The sequence below is a fragment of the Citrus sinensis genome, chromosome 4, assembly GCF_022201045.2.
Source record: "Citrus sinensis cultivar Valencia sweet orange chromosome 4, DVS_A1.0, whole genome shotgun sequence".
NCBI lineage: Eukaryota > Viridiplantae > Streptophyta > Magnoliopsida > Sapindales > Rutaceae > Citrus > Citrus sinensis.
The window spans coordinates 22823355-22848635 of NC_068559.1; the positions used below are offsets into that span (position 1 = coordinate 22823355).

General features: G+C 34.3%; 2 protein-coding genes across 2 annotated transcripts; one reads left to right on the forward strand and one right to left on the reverse strand.

The window, feature by feature from the left end:
* Positions 1–10209: 10209 nt before the first annotated feature.
* On the reverse strand, positions 10210–12210 carry LOC107177716 (protein FAR1-RELATED SEQUENCE 5-like). The gene has a single exon (XM_015532031.2). It carries the CDS (start codon positions 12208–12210, stop codon positions 10210–10212), a length of 2001 nt encoding a protein of 666 aa, XP_015387517.2.
* A 2296-nt stretch (positions 12211–14506) lies between these two features.
* Positions 14507–24329, forward strand: LOC102628262 (lysine-specific demethylase JMJ25-like). Its single transcript, XM_006484458.4, has 13 exons — positions 14507–15940; positions 16059–16174; positions 16952–17051; positions 17134–17284; positions 17945–18008; positions 18106–18988; positions 19145–19474; positions 20259–20747; positions 21461–21533; positions 21654–21739; positions 22668–22787; positions 23181–23233; positions 23913–24329. The coding sequence occupies exons 1-13, from the start codon at positions 15086–15088 to the stop codon at positions 23950–23952; spliced, it is 3360 nt and encodes a 1119-aa protein (XP_006484521.1). The 5' UTR covers positions 14507–15085; the 3' UTR covers positions 23953–24329.
* The last annotated feature ends 952 nt before the right edge of the window (positions 24330–25281 follow it).

Here is a 25281-nt window from a genome sequence, read left to right on the forward strand (position 1 = left end):
GGGCTCTATTTATAAGGGTTTTGAGTTCCAAGAGCACACTTAATTAATGTATGAGTTCTGTCTTTTTCTTCACATTTTCAAAGAAAGTGTGCGTGCCATAGACTATCATCAATTACCTTAAAGTATAGGTGGCTCTTCCTTTAGGTAATTTAGGCGGTTGCCTAAAGTCCCACTATAGATGAAGACCCCTAATTTTATTCTTAAATTATAGTTATTAATTAATTATTTATATTTATTATTATTTTATAATTATATTTTCCATAAACAAACTACTAAATCCTTACAAAGTCTCCTTTTAACATTTTAATTAACAATTTTAATCCCATTTATTTCCTCCAAATATTTTATCTAAAACTCTATAAAGGCCACATTTTTTTAAAAAATATTATTCATTAATATCTTTTCCAATAAAAAAAATACATGAAATCTTCATTACTTTGATGAAAAAAACTACTTTCTCTACCCTACCTTTCACTTAAGGAAAAAAAAAAAATCAATTGTTTACTTTCCATTGATCATTGCTACTAAAACCCTCAATTCATCAAAGTTAAAGTTATCAAATTTCATATTTCCATTCTCTTATTAATTAATTATGTTATTCAGTTGTTTTTATTTCTTTCTAAAAATATTTTTGTGTTAACGGGTTTTTTTTTTCCTATAATTGTCTAGCATAATTGTTTGCTTAATTATTCTCGTTTCACTAAAAAAAGATGTGTACTAAAAAAATATGCATCAGGATACAAAAAATTTCAAAAACAAGAGAAGAATAAAAAAGTTAATTTAATTTTAAAAAGGAGCCATTGATAAAAACCTATTTAAGATCAACTATATCATATGAAGTATTAAATAGGTTAACTATATTATCTATAGAGAAATATATTTTAGGAGAATTAGAATATCAAATTTAATTAATAATTTTGAATTTCAGAAGCTAGAGAAATTGATTTTAAATAAATAAAATTAATACATATATTTTATCTCAAATTTTTTTAAAAAACCTAATTAAAATAATTTACTTGAAGCCTAAAATATGATTGAGCGGCCCTCCCTCAATGCGTATGAGCGTATGACTCAAAAACTTGGCCTTGGCATTAGTGTCAAGGCAGAATCAATTACAGTGCAGTTGGTAAGATTTTGTTTGTTTGTTTGTTGTAGTATACTAGTGGGCCTGTTGCAATCGATTGGATCATTTGCTTTGAAAATTTTGCAAAACCGTGTTTACACAGTGAATATATAAAATATTAGGGTCTAGGTGTTATTTTATTCTATGGGATCCCGTCAATGATATCAATTTCTTTGAACCATATAGGCCAAGGTTCAACCATCCTAATTATTAAATTTATGGCCTATATACGGCCCTTATACGATTTTCAATAAATTAAACTACAATTTACTGAACATTTGTGTCGTTCGTATATAGTATAATCCCATTATAAAATAACTATAAGGACCAATTTGATAATGCAGCAACTTAAAAAAATATAAATGATTAAATTGAATAAAATTTATCTAAACATTTATAAGTATGTACATAGATTTTTTTTTTTTAATCATGTGCATATAATAGTTGACAACTAAAATAAATTTTATATTTTATTAATTTTTTATATATGAAACTATATTAAGTATAAAAGTGATTCTCAAAATCAGATTTTGAAAAGTTATTTTTTCCTTACTTTTGAAAATTTAATGTGAGATGAGATAATTGTGCCAAAAGTAATCTTTAAAATTTTTTATCAAATACTAAAATTAACTTTTATCTTTTTAAAATCACTTTTGAATATCTTAAAAGCAATCCCAAACAGACCCTAATACTAGCAAACAAGTTTTAGATAATATTTGAAGAGATTTGCTGTAAGTGATATGCCATTCGTTATTTCATAGTTAATAGTTAAAAAAAAAGGTAACTTTATAAGTTATCAAAATTTGCCAATCGATGATGGCCCGTGCAGATGGTTGCATTCATGACAATCATAGAGATATAAATCAGATTTTATACTTTTACCAGTACATATGAAAATTTATTTCATTAGAGATATTTCTATTACGTCGTAGTATCTTCACCATAGAGTTTTTTATATATAGAATTTTTAGGCAAATATAACATTAAATGTCAATCATAATATTTTCTTGAAACTGTCGTATTATATATTCTAAGTGTTTCATCTTTTTCATAGAGTTTTCGAAGAAATTATACTTAGCCATATGGTCAATGTGATGGATATATATTTAAAAACTTTGCCGTAGCATTAGTTTCAACGGGGAGCTATGGCCGTACTTGTGTCTACAATTGTATAATTAAATTGTAGTTTAAGGCATTTGTATTTTTGCTATGTTAGCTAATGTATCATACTCGTTTCAGTCCAAAAAAAAGAAAGAAAAAGAAAAAAGAGCTAAGGTATCATATTACAATATTCATGGGATCAGAGGATAGCCTTTGAAATTTTGTAAAAACCGCGTTACGCGATGAATACATATATTACTTTTTAGTTTTTTTAATTACTTGGATCCCGTCAATGGATAGCAATTAGTTTGATCCATTCCAAGCCTCAATTAAATATGATATGATGTATGGAGCTAAAGAAAGAAAATCCTAGAAATATATATATACACACTACCAAGCAGCCACAAATCTTTAGCATATGATATACGATTGTGTATGCATACGTATCAACATTGCAGGAAAGAGTATACGGCATAAATATTAAATCAAATTTTAGAGTTCTATATGTTAAAAGGAATGAAGAAACAAACCCAAGAAAAATTTGTTGTTTATTAGTTTTTGCAGTATATATATAGACACACACACACATTTTAGTTAATAAATTAAAGAATAGTAAAATGTAAGCAACGTAAGCAAAGCAATTAATAAAGAAACAAGTGCCGTGGATTCTAATCTAGAAAGTGAGCAACAACAATAATTAACTTTTCTTTTAATCTGATCATGTTTTAATGTGCCGTGGATTCTAATCTAGAAAGTGAGCAACAACAATAACTCAATTCTTGATTGGTAGTTAATAAATAAAAAAAATAAAAAAAGTTAAATCTTATCTATATACTATTACTAAAAAACATACGGTAGAAGATCTTTAAAAACTCAGTAACACTCATATCAGGAGGTAATCCTTTTTCTAATATTAAAAGCATAGCCAATAATATAAAACTAGTCCTCTCTTATTAATTACAAGCGAAAATTAGTTAATTTACACAAGAACCAAGTGGATCGACAGCTGACACAGGAGAGCTTCGCGTCGATATATTTTGCTGATCAATCTTCATTTATGATTTAACCAAGAGAATTTTGGAGGGAATAAAAATATCTGAATATGGAAGCCCCCATCCAGTTTACATTACAACGACCTGTCGGTTTTTTTTACCCCAATTAATTAATTGCTTCCAATTGGACTTGGAATTGGATTTTGGGTCGGATCTAACCTGGCCCAATACTAATAAATTTCGTCAAGTTTTCCATCAGGAAGTTTCACGACCGACAATGAATTTGTATCAACAATCCAACGTAATGTTATCCATGCATGTACAAATTCATTGTTGCTCATAAATTTCTATGGCACAAATTCATTTGTGCACACTGTTAAAAAATTCATTACAAATATTTATCCAATCTTGGTTGTTGATGTTTGTTCTTGATCGAACATTGTTGATTGATCATCTGTCAATTATTACGACAATCAGTTGAATTCGAGGACAGAGTTAGAACGAGCCACCTCTAGCACGCGAAAGATTTTCTTTCTCCTTTTAAAGGGCCAAAGAATATTTAAAAAAATTCAATACAAATATCTAATATAAATAAGCATTCATTAAGAAAATGAAACAAAAAAAGAAAGTAAGCTTTTTTTTATAATATACTAATATCTCAATAAAATTTCACACTCCATACCAAACCATATAGTCAAGTAAAGAATTAAAATTATAAAAAATTTCTTAAAGTTAGCATTACTTCTTTCAAAGAACAGAAACAATCTGCTCTTATTTAATTCTTAAGAGATTTAGGGAATATTATTCTCATGGGTTAAATGTTTAACATTAATTAGACAGGTTCTGACTCAAAGAAGTTAGATTTTATGATGTATAATTCATTTTAATTGTTACATTTTCAATTTTTTTTTTTGTGCGAGTCGGTTAAGATGTGAAAAATTTAAATAAAAAACACAACAAAAATTAATACCATCATCAAACTTGTTTTTTTGTTTTACATTTTTGTAAAATGAAAAATGAAGGGCAGAAAATAATATTAAATGCACCTTTAGCTTTAGATATCATCCGCACGGATGTTGGAGGATAACTCCTTCAATTTTTTTTTTAATGGAAATTTAAGATTGCAAGTGAAGTGAGATGAAAAATTCACTAGATGCACAAGAATGAGATCAGACTCAATTTGAGGGACATGGCTACCATGCAGGGCATAAAATCCCTGTATGGTGCAGGGGCCAAACTTGAGCCGTTGGATTCAGCTTGTTTGAATCCAACGGTTGTGGTTTTAATTTAAAAAAAAGAGAAAAAATGAACAAAAACAGGAAAAAAAATAAGGCAACCGATTGAATCAAAAGCATTTTCTCCTCCCTTCCTCTCTTTCTCCCTCCCTTTCTCCCCCCAGAACATTGAGTAGAACTTTGTCGTTCCCCACACTATCACGGTCTCGTTCTTGGTCACTCTCTCACTCCGGCTCACACTCTCGCTCCCGCTCTTGCTCACACTTAGGCTCCTATTCTCGTTGTTGTTGTTGCTGTTGGTCTTGGCTTTTCTTCCAACTCACACTCACGCCCGAACTTGCTCTCACTTTCGCTCTAGCTCCCGGCTTCGACTTTCACTCTTCTTATCAAGGTTACTTAACTTTAAACTTAGCCTTGTATTTGTTAAAATGATTTAGACCTGTAATTTGTTATATTTTGGGAAAACGATTTGTTAATGATATAGTGCAGAAATATAATGCTTACATAATATTTGACAAAATGCCACAAAGAACTATAGAACTATTTTTCATCTTTTAAGATAATAGGTTTTTTTTTTTTGTTGACAAAATGCTGTAGCCGTGTTTTCAAATTTTTTTTATAATAATTCGATGATGAAAAAAATTAGACTTGGCCATTCGAGTGTGGTAGCTTTGTGTGATAGTTTGGCGGATGCATTCGTTTGATGCAAGATGCATTTCGATTAATGCCCATCGCACGTGTGAGGTGTGTTTTGGTGTGATAGGCACCGTCGCACCTAACACGTGTGCGAGAGGCAGTAATTGTTGTTTATTAATTGCTTTCTTGTAGATTTTACAAGAAGACATGGAATCTGTTGATGGTAAGAGGAAAAAATCGAAAGAAAAATCATTACGGCAGGAAAAGCAAGCAGTGAAAAAAAAAGCACGGATATATTATTTGTAAGTATAATTTATATGCATTTATGTACCCATTATGTTAAAAGGTTCAATTTTTTTAATTAATGTAACTTAAAATATTGATCACAGTAAGGCAGAAGCAAAACGACTAAGGCTATTAGGGGTAGAAAATGTGGATAAAAAGGTATGTAGAAAAAAAAATGACCTGCTGGATATTCAATTTTCTCTTGCCTAAAATGATATGCCACTGATCGTATATATATTATCATTGTTGTAGGTTAGAGCTGATATTGCACAAAATTGGAAGAAACTAACCCCTAAGGAGAGGCATCAATGGATGGTTAGTAATATGAATGAGATATCTAGCTCAAATAGTGGTACGAGTAAAAATATTAAGGAATCTGATGAGGAGAAGACTGATGGTGGCAACCTTCTATCTCGATGTCGTGTAGCCTCATTCTCCGATGTGGTTTCATCTTTTTCAAGTGACCAACAAGTAGCAGTGAATGAAACCGGCTTAGGAAGTCTACTTGACCTAAAATGTGGACCTTAAGACAAGAGTTATGTGCAGCACTAATTGAACAATGTGATGTAGGTAGGCAAAATATAATTCTACATGGGAAAGAATACAATTTAAGCCCTATAATGTTTGCAACTATAATGGGGGTTAGAGATGGAGGCACACGTGTGGACTTAAATGACCAAGCAATTGATATAACTAATTTGCGTGTAGTGTATAGTAGTGGAAAAAAAGGCTAATGAATACTTCAACTTCTGATGATGAATTTAAGATAATTTTTAGTCTTTTTGCGTTGGGAACCATATTATGTCCCACATGTGCAATATACATTAATCCGTTGTATCTTCGTGCACTGAAAGATATAAATTCAATTAGAGAAAAAAATTGGGCTAGTTGGTGCTTTACATTTTTATGGGAAGGTGTGCAAAAGTTTAAAGACTATAAAGTTAGCTCCGTTAGCGGCTGTGTTCTTTTCTTAAAGGTTCGTATTTAATTAAGAAAAAATATATTGTTGCTTGTTTCTTGTATTTTGGTTATTTCAATCCATAACATACGTACTTTGCCATTGATGGACAGTTGTTCTACTTTTCCTCCGTTGTATATGATCGACCTTCTATTGATAGAACAATGTGTTCTATCAGTGCGTGGAATAATGATGAGATTCGACGATTCTTGAAATAACAAAAAAATCTTGGTGGCATCAAAAGCAATAAGGTATAAAATACATGCATACTATTTTAATGAAATCAATTACCATATTTTTGGACTAAATTGTTATTATTTTATGAATTATTTTAGGTTTCGATGCGTGACCCTGATCGGTTTCATAAGCCTGAACAAGCAGAACCTCCTAGGTGGAACAATGCGAATAATAATGCTTTTCAGTTACTAATGGAAAGGTTTGGGTCATTCGTCGCCCAAAACAAAAAGTCGTTCCAAACCATTGAACGGAGATTGGAAAACATAGAGAAAATATTGGGAGAGTTGACATCAAAGTATCACGGAGGATCAAGCAAACAATCAGTTGCTCCCGATCCACCTTCAAATTTGAAAAGTCAAAATCGTACATCTCCGGATGGAAAAACAATGTCAAAAACTGAAGGGAAAATGATTTTGGTCAATGATTACGACACCGTGGATCGTAGAGTGAAAGCAAGTTTACGAGCCTTTAATGCTATGCTGGGCTGTATTGGGACTACTGCACATATTAGTGAAACTCTGCTCGATTCATTTCAATTTGATAGAGGACATGATCTCCATCTAACACCAATACCTCGAGAGGAGGGAGAGATTTGTCTAAGCGATCTTTAATTGTAATTTAGTTTTAATGATAATGAATTAATTTTGACCCTGGACATATATAGAATTTAGCTGAACCACTTGACACTAAGCAAGAGTTCCAGACCTCCAGACCTCCACTAGCATGAGCGTACCAGCAACACGACCAGCACAGAACAGAAGGCCGGGACGATACCAACTCTCTCCTTATGATAAAGTGTCTCGAGGAGCGAATGCTAAGTTTAAAGCTGGTCCTTTCTATGTAAATAACCCCCTTTCTCTTGACCAATTGAAGCTCATTCAATATGCATTTAATAAAGGTGGTAACGGAAGGTACTTGTGGTTTATAGGGCTTTGTATTTTTTATTCCCCTGTACATATATATTGATTAGCTAACACTTTATTACTTGTTTATGTTTTCAGCGAAATTATTGTCTCTACTGATGATCAATTTATCTCCAGGCATAATTTCATGAGCCTTTTGCCTAACACGGATCTAAGTGGAGAGATTTGTAGTGTATTGGCACTCACATCATCGTACTATATGTTTGGATGCCTTATTGCAAAATTAAATACTAAGTTGTCACTTATTGACCACTGTTTTAGATTCTCACCATGATAGCATATCACCTCACACTATATGAACAGGCTAAACGCAATGATGCACCAATAAACTGGTATTTACTGACAATATATGCAGTAAGTATCCACCACTATTATTTCTATGTGAATTGAAGTTGTTTATCGATAATAATTTTTCAAACATTGCTCTGTACAAAAAGATTTTTTTCAATACTTGTGCATTTATTAACATATCACTTGTTTACTTATTGTTCTTTTATAGCAATCAGCACTTATCGTTGGAGCCGACGTTGATGGTTTTGCACAAGTAGCAAGTGTCAGAAAACCTTTCATGCAAGACTTTCAAAGGTGCCAAAAGGCTACTTTCTACAATCTCAACTGATTACAATTTTACTTTTTGTAAAACATCTTCTATGAGAAAAATACTTATTTTTGTTTGTTAGATTTATGTTCCAATTATCGATGGTGACTGATTTTTTTTGTTAGATTTATGTTCCAATTAACGATGGTGCTTTTCATTGGTTCCTGTTCATCGTGAATGTCAAAGAAGGCTATGGTGAGGTTTGGGATCCTCTTCCTGATGGTCGAAGTAATCGAAAACGCGAGCAACAAGCTGAACGCATAGTATGTTACATGTGTATATGTCATTCATCAATTTGGTGTAGGTTTTTATTATTCATTAATCTAATTTGCCATTTAGATTTGAACTTCGCAGTTACATTCTCTTGATTCCATTTTTCATTCTAAGTTACCTCCAAATGCCAAGCCATCAACACGATTCATTTGGTTCCTTATTCAGTCTGGTGAGGGGGTTCTGAAACAACCAAATGGGTTTGATTGTAGAATCTATGTCATCAAATTCATGGAGACTCCAGGGCTCATTCCTAACAAATCATATATGGTAACAATTAAAAATTTTAATAGAGACATTTTAACTGATTGTCTCCTTATTGTATTGATCAAGTAAAACAACTTATTCCAAAATATTCATCATGCGTAGCATGATTCCCAAGATGTCCGTGGAAGACTAGCAGTTCAACTTATCGGCTCAGCCTTTAATGAAGCACGAGCTGGATTGCTTGCTCAAGCAAACGTCACATTTGCTGAATATACTACCCAGGCAAGAGTCATACCGTCTACGCTGAAGGCAAACACATATAGAATAGGTGCGAAAGCTCCTGGGAAAAGTCAGAAAAAAAACCCAAAAAGATTACAATCGTAAATGTTAGGTCTTCTTCATTGGGTTCGTGTGAAATTCCACATTTTGTTGTAGGTTTAGCTGTGGAAACATAATTGTTCATTTTGTGCACTGACTTTTGTGGTTTATCACTAACATTGTTCTGATTAGTGTATTCAAATTAGTAAATGTCATGAATACTACTTCGAAGACACGCACTCTATTTGTATAATATATTTTTTAGGATGACATAACACATATTACAATTGTGACGATTGATTCCCTTCAATATTGCAGGATTTAAAACTATCCAAATATAAGACAAACACATTGGTTAAAAATTATCCAAATACATTAAGCATGATGAGAATGATTTTTGTAAACCCATTTGATGATAAAACAGTTGAAAATGATGGCTTTTGGAGTGAGAAAGAGAAAATATGAAATAGTTTGAGATAGAGAAAGATATCCGGTTTGCCGAAAGGGCAGGTCGGATTCGGCCAGCCGGTTTTCCGGTTTCGTTCCAGAGCTCTCTGGAACGAATCCGGTAAATCGTTTGGCGTGATCCGGTAAGCCGGATTCGTTCCAGAGCTCTGTGGAACGAATCCGGCCTTCCGATTTCGGCCAATTGGTTTGCCGATTTCGTTCCAGAGCTCTCTTGCTCGAAACTAGCTATCCGGTTTGATAAATCTACACGATAAACGGCTTTGCATGTGATTAGAAGTGGTATATCAGTTTATCTTTGGAAATATTTTGCATTATAATTAAATACATCGTTAAAAAAAACTTCAATTAAATACATGTCTTTCGAATAGTGAAAAGCTTCAATTAGATACATTACATGTTTTCTAAGTAGTGAAAATAATTGTCTCCAGGGCACATATCAGAGTGCATGGCGGGATATGGAAGAAATGTGAAGGTATTACTTCCCATCGATGGTGGCATTGATGAATTATTGCACAAGTGATCTGTGGATTCAGAGCACGGTTGAGAACTACTCCCACATTCATTTTGGGTTCAATTTCATATGAGGCTTCACTGTTGTAGAATGGAAAATGTTCACTCGAGCTAGCTAATATAGATGTACCCCAACTGTCGTTGTTAGCAACATTGGCTTCGCTACTCCTGCAATTAATCAATTGTGAATAAAACTTAATACTGAGACCAGAAATGGATCAAACAGTCAAAGACAAACATAAAAACATATTAAATACCTCGCGCTATTACTGGCAATAGGACAGCTTCTTGCTGTATGGCCAGGTTGTCTACAAACGCTACACTTCCTGTTGTTTGAAGGGAATTTTTTTAATCTTGTCGCAACCTTTTTGTCATGACCACAACTGGATCTAGTACTATGGATTTTGTTTGTGGATCGTATACAGAACTTTGAGGGCAAGTTCTCTGTCCTCCAAACAGTTCTTGAAATTTTGATGTCAATTGATTGATCGCAGCTAAAGCTTCTTTATACGAGTGCTCGTTTTTTGCCGCATAGAAACACATTTTGTTAGTTGCGGTGCTCAAAGAACTGAATCTAGCAACATCGGAAATCTCACTATCAACTTGTGATCGGGCTAAGCTGCACGATGTATAATCCTTTGCCTTTTTTGTCCACTGATGAAGAATCATATTATCAGGAATATTTCTAAATTGTTCCACTTTCATGACATGAAACATGTGTCGACATGGGATTCCAGCAGAATCCATCATTTGAAAAGAGCAATCGATTTTGTTAGTGGGTTTATTATATACCACTGTCCACTTTATGTCTACGTTCCTAAATTGTGTTAGCGTGTAGTAGTTAGTATCAGTGCAGTTCAAGGCTTCAAACTGAATCAAAGTGGCTTCTTGACGAATTTCTTCCCTAATCCAATGAAATATTCTAATTGGAAAAACATTTGTAGCATGCTTTTCTAGGCTGCGTAAGTGTGTGGTCAACACAGGAGTACTAAATTTTGTTTTAAACTCATCTTGGACTTCGGTGGTCCGAATGTTGTGGAGTAAGCGATCAATTTGTAGCACAAATTCATATAATTTTAACATGTACTGCAGAAAACGATTGAGATAACAATGAATACTTTTACACCGTTGAGTGCTTCGCATACCAGCAAAAAATGTTCCTTTAAGAAAAGCTTCGGCCCATTTATGTCGCTTTGCATACATTTGTTTAACCCAACCATGTTCGTGTAGCTTAAACTCATCAACTAAAGAAAACCACCGCTGGTCAAATTCACCTGCACTCATGCCTGTCAACATAAGATCACAGAATTTACGAGTGAAGTCTTCATTTTTAATATTTGCTTGTGCATTTTTCTCTAAATGCCAGCAACAAAGATGGTGCGTAGCTCCAACAAAAACTGTCTTAATTACCTTTGACATTGCTTTATCGCCATCAGTAATCACGGACTTCGGCTTTTGATTACCCATAGCAGACAAAAAAATTTGGAGTAACCATGTGTATGATTCAACGGTCTCGTCGCCCAATAAGCCAAATCCAAAAACTGTAGTCCTATGATGACGGTTAGTGCCAACAAGGGTCACAAGTGGTTTTTGATATGCATTAGTTTTGTATGTCGCATCAAACACCAAAACATCACCGAAGCATTCATAATCATACCGTGCCATGTAGTCGGTCCAAAACAAGTTTCTTAACCTATTTTCATCATCTAATGTGTACTCATGATATAGATCAGGATCATTATCAGATTTTGCCGTGAAATATGCTATAGTTGCCACGGAATCAGTATCACCAATTTCAGCACGTCTATCTGCATCTAATATATTTTGTAAATCCTTACGCTTGAACCTGAGATTATGTGAACCCCTAACTTGATCACCCATGTAATCCACAACTTGGCATGTCTTCACGCCAACATGCCTCAATGCCTTAGCTTGAGCAAGATCTCCTTCACTAACATGCCGGTGTGAACGAAGGAGATGTACTTCATTCGGAGAAGTCAACGGATGATTGTGCTCAGTTTTAAATTCTGTCACAGTATACTTGCCACTGGAATTGTCGTAATTCACTCGAAACGATGCTTTACAACCCGTACGCGTTATTGGTCGTGGTTCCCGCACTCTATTATCATTTGCCAAATATTTTTCAGCCATATATCCTTCCAAATTACAAACCCACCGACGGATCATGGTTTGTCCAGACTTGGAACGACGAAGCTCATTTTTTCTAACACTAAAACCAACCAATCTTAAATAGTTCATGTACCATGCATCTGCATCTTCTACTGAATCAAACTGAGCTCCAAGTACATTGGTCCAAGGTAACTTAAGATTATCAGAGGATTTACTCATCTGTAAATCTTGAAAGGTAATAGCACGAAATTTGACAAAACAAATAAAATACAGTGATCAAAATACAATGACAATGGGTATATTTTTAAAAATCAATCCACATTCATCCAACACCATTTTAATGTCATTCATATATTAAAAAATAAAAACAAAATTGATATAAAACAAATATTTAAGTCATAAGAACTTACTTGAGGAACAACACTGAGATTTTGCAATGGCTGAAATTTGCACTTGTAGTAGCTATGCAGGCGAAAGAAAATGTTGATCCAAGGTGAGTGAGTTATGGTAGGTAGGTGGCATTTAAAATGGAAATATATATATATATATAGGTATATTTATGAAGGAAGGAACAATGCCATTAATTGGTTCAATAGTGAGTGAGTTATAAATGCAACAATAAATATACTATAGAGTAGGTGAAAAAAATTATTACATTTCGAAAATATGTACATGGAACATTAAACAACAAACACGAAACATCTTACTTAAAATATGCAACCGCGAACATAAAATATGAGTACATCGATAACATTGAACACACAACAACAAACATGAAACGTAGTGTGCAAACATGAAACGCGGAAGGTAAACATGAAACGGGGGCAAAAGAGAAAAATTTCGGGGTATTTGAAAAATTATTATATGGAACATTAAACAACAAACACGAAACATCTTACTTAAAATATGCAACCGCGAACATAAAATATGAGTACCTCGGTAACAGTGAACGTACAACGTCAAACATGAAACGTAGAACAACAAACATGAAACGTAGAACAACAAACATGAAACGTAAACATGAAACGGGAGAAAAAAGTAAAATCTTAGGGTATTTGAAAAATTATTACATGAAACATTAAACAACAAACATGAAACATCTTACTTAAAATATGCAACAACGAACACAAAATATGAGTACCTCGGTAACAGTGAACATACAACGTCAAACATGAAACGTAGAACAGCAAACATGAAACGTGGAACATAAACATGAAACGTGGAACGTAAACATGAAACGTGGAACGTAAACATGAAACATGGGAAAAAAGAAAAATTTTGGGGTATTTGAAAAAATATTACATGAAACATTAAACAACAAACATGAAACATCTTACTTAAAATATGCAACAACGAACACAAAATATGAGTACCTCCGTAACAGTGAACATACAACGTCAAACATGAAACGTAGAACAGCAAACATGAAACAGGGGCAAAAAAGAAAAAAATTTGGGGTATTTAAAAAATTATTACATGAAACATTAAACAACAAATATGAAACATCTTACTTAATTTTTGCAACTGCAAACATAAAATATGACCACGTCTGTAACAGTAAACTTACAACATCAAACATGAAATGTAGAACAACAAACATGAAACGTAGAATATCAAATATGAAACGTATAACGTAAACATGAAACGGGGGCAAGAAAGAAAAATTTTGGAGTATTTGAAAAATTGTTACATGAAACATTGAACAACAAATATGAAACATTTCACATAAAATATGCAATAAAGAACATGAAATATGAGTACCTCTGTAACAGTAAATAAGAAAATCAAACATGAAACGAGAGCAAATCGAAAAATTTTGGGGGGTTTAAAAAATAATTATATGAAACATAAAACATAAAATATGAAACTTGAAACGTTAAATATGAGACATATTTCATAGAAAATAAATTAAACTTTTGTCATTATGTTAACATACATTTTACTTTGTTTTTTAAATTATTTTTAATAAAAAATATTTTTTCTATTTTTACTTTACTTATCTTTTTTTACTTTTTATTATTATTATTTTTTTAAATTTATTTATTTTTATATTTTATATTTTAATTTATTTAAATAAAAAATACATATTAATGACAGCAAGCGGCTTTCGATCATAAAAATTATTTGTGGCAGCCAAACAACTAGGGGGTCAACAAATTAACCCCTTCTAGGATACAGGGTCAACAAAGTCCCTGTATCATAACCGTGTCCCAATTTGAGAGGTGAAAAGATTGTGTAATTGTATTAAGGTTTCAAGTTTCAAATATTTATATTTATTAATTAATGGCTATAAATATCACGATCATCAATTTTTTGTTTATTAGAAAATCGAGTTTTTCTTAAATTAATCCATAAGTGTTGAAAAAAAAAAGGCGGTTTGTCTGTCTCTGATCCGATGAAAGGCGGTATGATTAGTGTTACCACGCAGTTTACACGTGTGGGAGCAATACTGTCTCTTTTTTTTTTTTAATATAAATAAATAAATACTTTTTGTTTGGATAAAGAGACAAAACCCGTACGATAATAGAACCGAACAGAAAAGCACAAATTTTTCTCCGAAGCTGAAACCGAACAGCGAGCACCAAAAAAGGCAAAAAAGAAAGGAAAAGACTTCAGCTTGAGAACCGAGAGTGTTAGAAGTAGTGAAAGGGCAGGGCACTGGGCACTTTCTGCACAGAGTACGGCGCCAAATCCAATTCCACCAGTCAATGCCAATTCAACCCCCTCACTTTTTTCGTTTAAGTCTTATTCCCTTTCCCTCCTCGAGATTTCTATTGTTGGCGCCACTTTTCAAAACCCACCGCCCACTGAATTTTCCCAAAAACCAACAGCATCAATCCCTAACCCTATCCCTATCCCTAACCCGACCCTAACCAGACCCCCCATTCTTCTTTTGTACTTTTTTTTTTTCATATTTCTTTCTTTACTTGGAGAGAGAGACTGAGAGAGTCCCTACTCCTTAATTAGCACGGACTGAAAGTTCGTGAAACCGAAATAGAAACACAAACACTCTTTTGTTTGCTTGTTTATTAATCGGGGACAGAGAAAAAGACTCGCAGTAGAGACAAAAAGTTGATTCTTTTTGTACTCTTTAATGGTGAGAGAGCAGCAGAGGCCGGAGAGTGAGGCCGTGCGAGAAGATCATAAGCCGATGAAGCGGGGCCGGAAACGGAAGGTTTTCGAAGAGAGGAAAGAGAATGGGGTTAGTGAAGTTGGTGTTGAGGATGGAGAGAGTGTGGTGAAAAGTGAAGGGGAAGCTGGGGAAAAGGGGGAGCACAAGGAAAGTATGGATATTGTGACTGAGAAAAAAATAGAAATCGGCGAAAGCGCCGAACGCGAAAAAGACATTGGGGATTCTGAGGACACAAAGGGTTCGTTGAGGAAGAGACTGAGAGGCGGTAGGAAGAAAGTGAACTACAGTGAGTATGCATTTGATGAAGAATTTGAAGAAGCTATACTTGGAGAGACGAGGAAGAAGAGAAGGGGAGGTCGAAAGGGGAAGAAGAATTCCACTGCTGAGGATGAACAACACTTACGACAAGAGAATGATGGAAATAAGGAAGACAATGAAGGAGTGGTTATTAAGAAGAAGAGAATGGGAAGTCAAAAGGGGAACAAGAATTCCACTGCTGAGGATGAACAACACTTGCAACAAGAGAATGGTGGAAATAAGGAAGACAAAGAAGGAGTGGTTACTAAGAAGAAGCGTGGCAGAAAGAGTAATAAGAATGGGAAAGTGAAGGAAAATGGGAGTGGAGAAGGTGTGGATTTACAGATTGCTGAAGGTGAAGCCAAAGAGGAAAAAGTGAAGGATGAAAGTGCCGGTGATTTGGATCGCGTGGAGCAGGAGAAAGATTCTTCACAAAGAGATGATGTGCGTCGTTATGCGCTGAGGGCTTCAAGAAACCGAAATGAGCAACCTGTGTTGAACAATTCAAAGAAAAATAAAGTAAGAAACTTCTCCTTTTTGTTTGCAGTGGTGGCGGTGTATTCCTTTTTTTTTTTTTTTTTCCCTTTACTGTTTTTTATTGTAGATTTAATTGTGTTTTTTATATGATATTTTACAGCGGATTGATGGGAATTCATTGATGTGCCATCAGTGCCAGAGGAATGATAAAGGCAGGGTTGTTCGGTGCAATAAATGTAACACAAAGCGTTTTTGCATCCCATGTATAACCAATTGGTATAGCTACTTTACTTGCAGTCAACTTTGTTGAACCTACTTTTCTTGCAAGCAGATGTTTGACTTGTTGAATTTGTGTTTTGGTTTATGTCTTTGCATTTACTGAATTTTGTTTTTCAGTAACCTAGTTTTCATAGGAATGATTTGTATCACATTTTGGGTTTGTGAGTGGTTGCTAAGAAAGCAACTCTGAATGCGCCATTGTTGTGAGAAATGAATAATGGAAGGTAACTAGTGCACATTGCTTTCATGCTTTTGAGCTTGGATCTTTAGTCTGTTGTGTATTAGAAGAAGTGTATGTCTTAATTGAATTCCTTCTTTATGGTCTAACTTTAGTTTATGGAAGAGTATGATGAAACATAGATCTAGTTAATTATACTTTTGATTTAAATAAGCTGGTTTGGAACTATGAACATTATATGGAATGCTTTAATATTCCCACTGCATCACAAAGCAAATAAAGGCTTTTTCTTCTCAAGTCAGATACTTGTTGCTGTCAAATTTTCCTATCAATGTTACAATTTGGAGTCTTACATCTCATATTTGTTGAAAATTTGCAGTTTGGCAAACAGAAAAAGATTTTAATTGTTTTAATTCACCTGCGATGCAATATCTGATGCTATTTAAGTACCGAGATGTATCAATGTATTATATGTTTAAGCTTTATGGAGATTTCTAAATTGGTTCATTGTGGGCTTTTATATTTTTTTTTGTACTCTTCGTTGTTCTTGTTCTCGCAAAAACATCATTGCCATTTTTCTCCTTCATGTCTTCTAGGTATCCTAAAATGTCAGAGGATGAAATTGCCGAATCTTGTCCGGTTTGTCGGGGTAATTGCAATTGCAAGTCCTGTTTACGCATGGAGGGAGTAATAGCAGTTAGTTTTGCACATCATGCTCAATTCTTTTGTTGATTTGATGTATTTTCTGTACAAAATTTGATAATTGTTGTTTATACAGGATGCATTGAAGGAATTGAAGGCGGGCCCAAAATTTACTAAAGCCGAGAAAGTTCAGCACTCTAAGCGTTTACTCCAAGCACTTCTCCCTTACATTCAAAGTCTTCATGAAAGGCAAATGAAAGAGTTGGTGATGGAGGCCAAGATACAAGGTATTAGGATGATTTAGATTTGATACTTATGTAGGAACTGTTTTTTGTTTTACAAATCTGGTATTTTAAAATTAGAGCTTGTAGACATTGCGTCATGTGAATTAATTATCCGTATCAGAAGTCATTAAGGTTTTGCTTAAAACCCTTGTCTGACCTAAATAAGAAAAATGTCTTTTGGTCTCCAGTGTGCGGTTAAATTTTCATTCTTGAAATACCTTCACTACTAACGTCAAATTCACTGAGCCCTCAATTCTACTTTTTTCCTTCACAAAACATCAGGCTTGACTCTTAACAGTCCTAAAAGATCCAGCCTTTGAGAAGTGAATCCTTATTACAATGACCATTATTGGATATAGAAATCTACTGCATATAACATTTTCTCTGGCTGTCTATGCTCTTTGCTTCTAGTTTGCAACATGATTTGGCTTCCATTTGCTTCTTAGACATTTTAGTCGGCTAAGGAAACTCCTGTAGTCTTGGAGGGGTTTCTTTTAGATTTTGTTTAGAAGCTGTAATATAGTTTCTTTACTTCAAAGAAAAAGAACAAGTAAAAAATAGTGACATGCTGTCCACAGTAGCAAGTTTCTCTCCTTGGTAGTTTAAAAATGATGGATATGATTTTCTAACATTTCATTCTCTCACAATTCTGATATTGAGCAGGTCTATCAAAATCAGAAATTCAGCCGCGGAAGGCAGTTTTTCGCCGTAATGAGCGTGTTTACTGGTAAATAATTGTGCCTTAGCTAATTTTTTTAAAAGGATTCATTTTATTCTTTGTTTCTTATTTTTCATCTACTGGTTGATGCTGTGATGTATATCAGTGACAATTGCAGAACTTCGATTGTTGACTTCCACAGAAGCTGTCCAAACTGTAAATATGATCTCTGCCTTACGTGTTGCTGGGAAATACGTGATGGTCACTTGCAGGGAGGGGGTGAGGAAGTAATTGTGGAATATCCCAATAAAGGTCTTGATTACTTGCATGGAAAAGTAAATGGTTCTAAGCCTCAAAAAGTATATGGTTCTAAGCCTCAAAAAGTATTTGATTCTAAGCCTCAAAAAGGAAGCAGACGTTCTGCCTCTATGAGAGACTTTAAGGTAGATTCAACTCCTGAGACAGATTCTAAGTTTGATACAACTCCTGGGACAGACTCTAAGGTAGGGTCAAACCCTGAGAAAGACTCAAAGGGTCGGGAAAAACCAATATCTGATTGGAAGGCAAATGAAAATGGTAGCATCCTTTGCCCCTCCATTGAGTTGGGTGGTTGCGGTAACGTTTTGGAACTAAGATGTACGTTTGATGAAAATTGGGTTGCTGAGTTGCTCAGAAAGGCTGAAGAAATTGCCAAAGCTCATAATCTTGAAGATACGCCTGAATCTTCTGAACGAGTGTGCACTTGTTATAACCCACTGGGTGAAATTGACATGACCAACAGTGAATTAATAAAAGCAGCTTCTCGAGAAGACTCCACTGATAATTATTTGTATAACCCTGCTGCTAAAGACATTCGGCATGGAGATTTAAAGCATTTCCAGTGGCACTGGGCTAAAGGCGAGCCAGTTATTGTCAGCAATGTGCTTGAGAATGCATTAGGGTTGAGTTGGGACCCAATGGTTATGTGGCGTGCTTGTCGTCAGATTTCGAATACCAAACATAGGCTATATCTGGATGTTAAAGCTATTGATTGCTTGGATTGGTGTGAGGTTGGTATGCTCGATTAACTGTTGCAGTGTAGTGTCATAAACATATCTAGCTAAAACTTGGTTGCGTGCCACCTGTTATACCAATGTGCATTTTTGTTTTAGAGAAATTATTTCTTATGGTTAGTAGTAGAGACTGAATCAAAGTGTTTAACGCAGGGAGAAGTCAACATTCACCAATTTTTTAAAGGGTACACAGATGGTCGTTTTGACAAGGAATCATGGCCGCAGATATTGAAGTTGAAAGACTGGCCGCCGTCTAATTTATTTGAGGAACGTCTACCACGTCACAATGTTGAATTTTTGGGTTGTTTGCCTTTCAAAGAATATACCCATCCTCGTGCTGGTGCTCTAAACATAGCTACAAAATTGCCTAAGAAATCTCTGAAGCCAGACATGGGACCAAAGACGTATATTGCTTATGGGGTTGCTCAAGAGCTTGGACGTGCAGACTCTGTTACTAAACTACATTGTGATATGTCTGATGCGGTATATGCTTATTTCCTTTAAATTTTACTGCTGTGCTCTGCTTAATGCTATTACTTAGGTTTTCCTGTCATTTTTTCTTTTTCGTGAGGATGATGGCTGAATAGTTCTATAACATACTAGTAACCGAATAGGTTTGCTAGCTTTCATTATTTTGCAGATTTTTGCAGCAAAGCATATTTTTGAAATTGAGATTGTAATTTTGTTATGGATTTGGGAATAAAGATAAATGGAGAATTGGATGATGGTACATATATCATTATAGAGTTTGGTTGGGATTTCTTTCCTACATTACCTATTATGTTTTTAATTAAGACCAGCCTATAGATAGCATCACTTTCATGGCCTGGGATTCTGTGTTCATGACATGTATTGATTTGCTACTGCTTGGGAGTGTTATCTGCATGTCACTGTCTCTATTACCATAATTAAACATTACTTAGGTTCTTTTGCATTCCAGTTTTTCATTGTTTTTGCATTTTCGTTGGCAGATTATGTAGCAGCAAGTTCTTTTGCCGCTGCTTGGATCCTTTTTTTCCCCCTGGTTTTCTTTCTCTAACTGGAAAGTAATTGAACTGTTCTTGGGGTCCATGGAATTACTATTGCTTTTTGAGTAATTAAATATTGCATAATTAAAGTATCTGCAAATGTTTTGAGTGTATGATAGTCCAAAGTTCTAAAGTTTCTTGCATTTACTCACCCTTCTTATCCTGTGTTCCCAGATTTTTTGTTGAAATTATGCTTAATGTTAACATTTGCTAATTATTTGTTTAAATTTCCTATTTAGGTCAATGTTTTGACCCATACCACTGATGTGAAACTTAAACCTGAACATCTTGCTAAGATAGAGAAGTTGAAACAACAGCATAAAGCTCAAGACCAAATGGAATTTTTCGGTTGCAGCCAGTTTTCAGATGAAAACTCACATGCGAATTCTTCTGCCATACCTGTCAAAAATGAGCAATGTGGTGGGAAGCCTGATGATGGAGATGGTGTTGGCGTTGTTCCACAAGACAGTCAAATCTGTGATTCCATGTTGAATGACCCAATTCCTGTTCAGAGAGCTATATCAGAGGAGGCCTCAGAGGCAATTGCGGATCTTGGTAAAAGTAGGGAGAGTGGTGAACCATCCAACATTCCTGAAAATGAGTTTGAATCAGCTGATGGTGGTGCTGTTTGGGACATTTTCCGGAGACAAGATATTTCTAAGCTACAGGATTATCTTAAGAAGCATTTTAGAGAATTCAGACACATTCATTGCTGTCCAGTACAGCAGGTAACTGCTTAGTAATGAATGATTGTGGCTGTAGTTTTCATTTTAACTATTATAGTATATTTCCTTATAGAGCTTTGATCTCTTGATGTAATCATATTGAGTAGTGTTTTATAATAAGTAGTTTTTATGTTTGTTATTTAATGACCCAAGCTATCATATTCATGCTGCCAGCCAAGTATATTTGCTACAAAATAGGAGAGACTGGATTATTTAGTCATGGATCTTTGCCATTGTTGGATTCAAATTAATTGGAAAACCACTACTGAAAATGTGTTTCTTTTGCTAAAACTATTGCTTAAAAAATATATCAAAGATATTCAACTAGTTGTTGTGTTTAAGTTTCCTGGTGAGATGTAACGATTGTCTGAATTTAGCTTGTCTTAATGATTTGAATAACTAATAGGACCACAATGAATGCTGTCAAAAAGTTGTGTTTATTATCTCTCCTGGTGCCATTAAGCACCATGAAAGAATTGGTTGAGGGGTAATGCACATTGGGATTAAGGACTGACCATTTTGCAGACTTGTTAATCCTACACATGTTGAGTATCAATGACAATTTTTTGTGATGTTATCAATGAATTGTTAATCTTTATATGCCTCAGTGAGTTCAGATATTTATGTCTAGTTGCCTAGATTTGGAAGTTATTCATATCCCTCTTTATGCATACACAATAACATTTTATCAACTTCTTGATTCTTTCTTGGAATAGGTTATTCATCCTATACATGATCAGGTTTTTTACCTCTCTTCAGAACATAAAGCAAAGCTTAAGCAGGAATATGGTATGTTTATTGAAATGTGCCTGTATTGTTCACGCTTTGTACTTCCCTTTTCTGCCAATTCAATGTGTTTGGTTTCTTTAAAAATATCATTGCTAATATTGGTCATATGATGGAACATAGGAATTGAGCCCTGGACATTCATTCAAAAGCTTGGGGAGGCTGTTTTCGTTCCTGCTGGATGTCCGCATCAAGTCAGGAACCTTAAGGTAAATTTATGCGCCAATATCTTAGTATTGGTTCACTTTGGAAAAGATGGGTAAATTTTGGTTTTTTATTTTGAGACTGCGAGCCTGTGAGGTCTCAAGAATAAGTTTATCATTGGGGTTGTGGTGGGTACAGTGTCTGTTTTGTCACTTTGTTGTAAAGATGCGTGTATATTATTTACTAGCTTTAATTCAAATTATCCTCAGTTTAGAATGATGTTGCAGTCCTATTTTGGTTTGCCCTATTATAATAGTTTTTTAGTTGCTTGAAGTTTGCAACTAATGAGATTTGGAAATTTTGATATGAATTAAAGCCATAAAAAACCACCCTCGATTGAGTTCTGGTTTATGTTGTCTGTGGTGTCTAGACTTAAAGATGTTAATGTCACCAAAAGCCTATGTTACCAAATTGTGCTTAGCAGCAAAACTCAGTTAAATGGCCTAGGGTTTTTGTGTTATTACTTCTCACATGTACACCTCTACGTCAGATAGGAGTACAGTAAAACCTTGATATTTTGAAACTTGATAATTAAAACCTTGATTAAATATGTTTTTCCAATCCCCACTGGGGGTCAATGTGCTAAATTATAGTTCAATTAATTAATATTTGCATAATTAATAAGTTTTTCTTGGTCCTAATGTTATTAATTTATTAAGGTTTTACTGTAGTTTAGAAAGTGCTTATATTTTGGCCAGATATGTGGATTATGAGTTATAAGATGTCAGGTGGGTGTATTTTATGTTCCTTTGTTTATATTTAAGACTCTCTCTGCCCCCTCTCCCCATGCTTCTTGCAGCGTATCATCTTAAAAGTACCATAATTTTTCAGCATTTGATGCTCTGATTATAAATAGACCACTCAATGTGTAGTAGCTTCTGTAATTCTGATATTTTTTTTCCCTTCTTCCCCCCCCCCCCCCTTCTCCTGCAGTCATGCATAAAGGCTGCACTTGACTTTGTTTCTCCTGAAAATGTAAGCCAATGTGTTCGCTTGACAGAAGAATTCCGTTTGCTTCCACCAAATCATCGGGCTAAAGAGGACAAATTGGAGGTATGTCTTTGCATTTTACTTGTTAATATAACCTTGAAATTATCTATCACAAACAGTTTTCAGTAGTGTTCGATTTTGAGTACTTTTGATAGTGAACACTGGAATGTTAATGTTTCTGGACAACCCGGTCCGTTATTGTTTTTACTTTCTTTTGATAAGTAATCAATTATTTCTCTTTCCTTTCAAAAAGAAAAGAAAAATTCATTAATCTACATGCCCAATGGATGTCGGCTGGATTGAATTTGATGTACCCTGAAGCAATTTGGTTAGGATGTCAAGATATGTTATGCATACGGATCTCAATACTATAGATTATATTTTATTTTTTTCCCTCAATTGCTAGTGATTATTTGTGTTCTAGAATGATGTTTTGACAATAATTGTCTGAAACAGGTAAAGAAAATGATTCTCTATGCAGTGTCTCAGGCTGTGAAGGATATTTCAGAGTAAGTAAAGGAAGTTTTTGGAAATTGTTAACTGATCTTGTGTGTGGGAAGGTTTTGAAATATGTTAAGGGGGGCAATCGACACTGTCTGAAGTCCCTTGTTATTGCTAAATTTCTCTGGCTTGTTATTGACCTTTTTTTTTAAATTTAAATGGTGCCCTTTCTGTTTTGGTGGTTATAGTCTCTGTTCTGCTCTTGAATGGTAGAACTATTTACTGGCGAGCTACCATGTTGTATACTTGTATATAGAGTTCAAGAGTAGATGAGACCAGAATGATAAGATAGCTGAAGTTCTAGTTTGAAAGACTTTTTTGGCTTAGAAACAAAAGATAACTATATGAGATATGTACAAGGATTGGTGGAACTACAAATCCGCAAAAACAAGCACTTAGGAACTATCTATTTTGAAAGTTTTATTTGACATGTTTTCAAATTTTAAATTGATTGTTATATGTGATAAATGTGGGATTATAATCATAGTTTATGACAGAAGGGTTTACAATTGGACAACAAAATCATATTATATTGCAAACTGTTTGTTTTTCTAACCATTCTTGATCTAATTGAAAGATGGAAACTGTTTCCATTCTTTTCATCAGGCATTCTATTTCTATCTTTTCATTTCTGAGGGAGAATTAGTTTCAGACATGCTGATGTGCCTTGTGGTTTTTTATTTTCAGTCCTGGAGCTGCCAATAAGCCTAGAATTCTGAATCAGTGAACTTGATGATAGACGTGTTACTTCACCTCAGGCTGATCTATCTGATGTCAGTATGAAGCTTCGGATCATCTTCAGCTGTGACTAGTATGTTTTTGGAGCTGCTATTATTGTGTACAGCTCAGTAATATGTGTCATCAATATTGACTGGAGGCACTATCTAGGTTATTTGCTGTATATTTAATCATCTATAGCGTGTTCTCTGCCCTCAATAGTCTTTGGCTACCATTTTTGTCTTGGCAATGGTAGGGGTTGTGTATTTTGTGAAACTACATTTTAACAACGGTACTGACAGCATGCAACTGCAATTTGCTTATTTGCCATCTGGCTATATGGGCATCTAATCTTAATGGAAGTAATTTGTATCTACTTTAGCCAAACATATTATTCTGTCTTGGTAAAAAAAAATTATTTTTACTTATCAGTGATACTTATTGTCGTCTTTTACTAAATCTTATGAGATTTAGTAAATAAATGTTGTCTTCGCTTGAATGCTCCATTGTGGTTAAAAAGAAAAGGAAGCCATGGGTTCACCACAACTATTTCCGTAAGACACTCACATTTGACTGCTCCATTGGGTAAAAAATTTCTAAAACAAATGAATGAACAAATTCTTTTTATTGAAAATTTGTTGTGCCGCTAGTCTTCAGTCATAATATTTTGACCATTTCTTTGGGGCAAACGAGATAATTAGATGCCTGCAAAGGCCATGTGAATCTGAAATTGAAGTGGACATGAAACCGCTTCTGCCTCGGTCATCATTTCTAGTAATTAATTAATCAACAATCAACATTTCCTCTATATATGTTTATATTGCATTATTTTTCTTCCAATTGTGAACTGGTCTTTAATGATTCTAGCAAAAATTAAAACATATAAGCATCATATACGGGGCTTTATTGAATTTGAGCTCTTTCAATAATACTTTTATGGAAACTTTTAATTTACATATTATGTTAATATCTATAGACCAAAAATCTGAAGAAAATTTTGTGGTCAACATGATGATGAGTGCTGCAACTGAAAAGCTAAGTGGGATACTATGATGTTGACTATGAGATTGAGGACAAACCCTAGCTGGGGGGACCAATTAACCTTACCAATATTATCACACACCTAGCTATGCTTATTCCTTGTATTTATAGAATACTTAACATGTGCTTACTGGCTTTCCCACTGCAATAGAGAAAAAAGAGGGAGAGAGAAAAGAAAAAACCTAACGTTATTGATGATTACGCTAAAATCTTCTTTTTGTTGAGAAATTCATCTAAAGGTAAGGTTCCAAAAGACGCCGAATTACAGCATTTATTTAGGTTCTGTCGCTTTGGAGTT

Bases quoted from the DNA above. Each gene is read 5' to 3' on its own strand.
- LOC107177716 (XM_015532031.2), bottom strand. From the start codon at position 12,210: ATGAGTAAATCCTCTGATAATCTTAAGTTACCTTGGACCAATGTACTT.
- LOC102628262 (XM_006484458.4), top strand. From the start codon at position 15,086: ATGGTGAGAGAGCAGCAGAGGCCGGAGAGTGAGGCCGTGCGAGAAGAT. The intron at 15,941-16,058 runs GTAAGAAACTTC...GATATTTTACAG, and splicing joins ACAATTCAAAGAAAAATAAA to CGGATTGATGGGAATTCATT. The intron at 16,175-16,951 runs GTATAGCTACTT...CATGTCTTCTAG, and splicing joins ATCCCATGTATAACCAATTG to GTATCCTAAAATGTCAGAGG.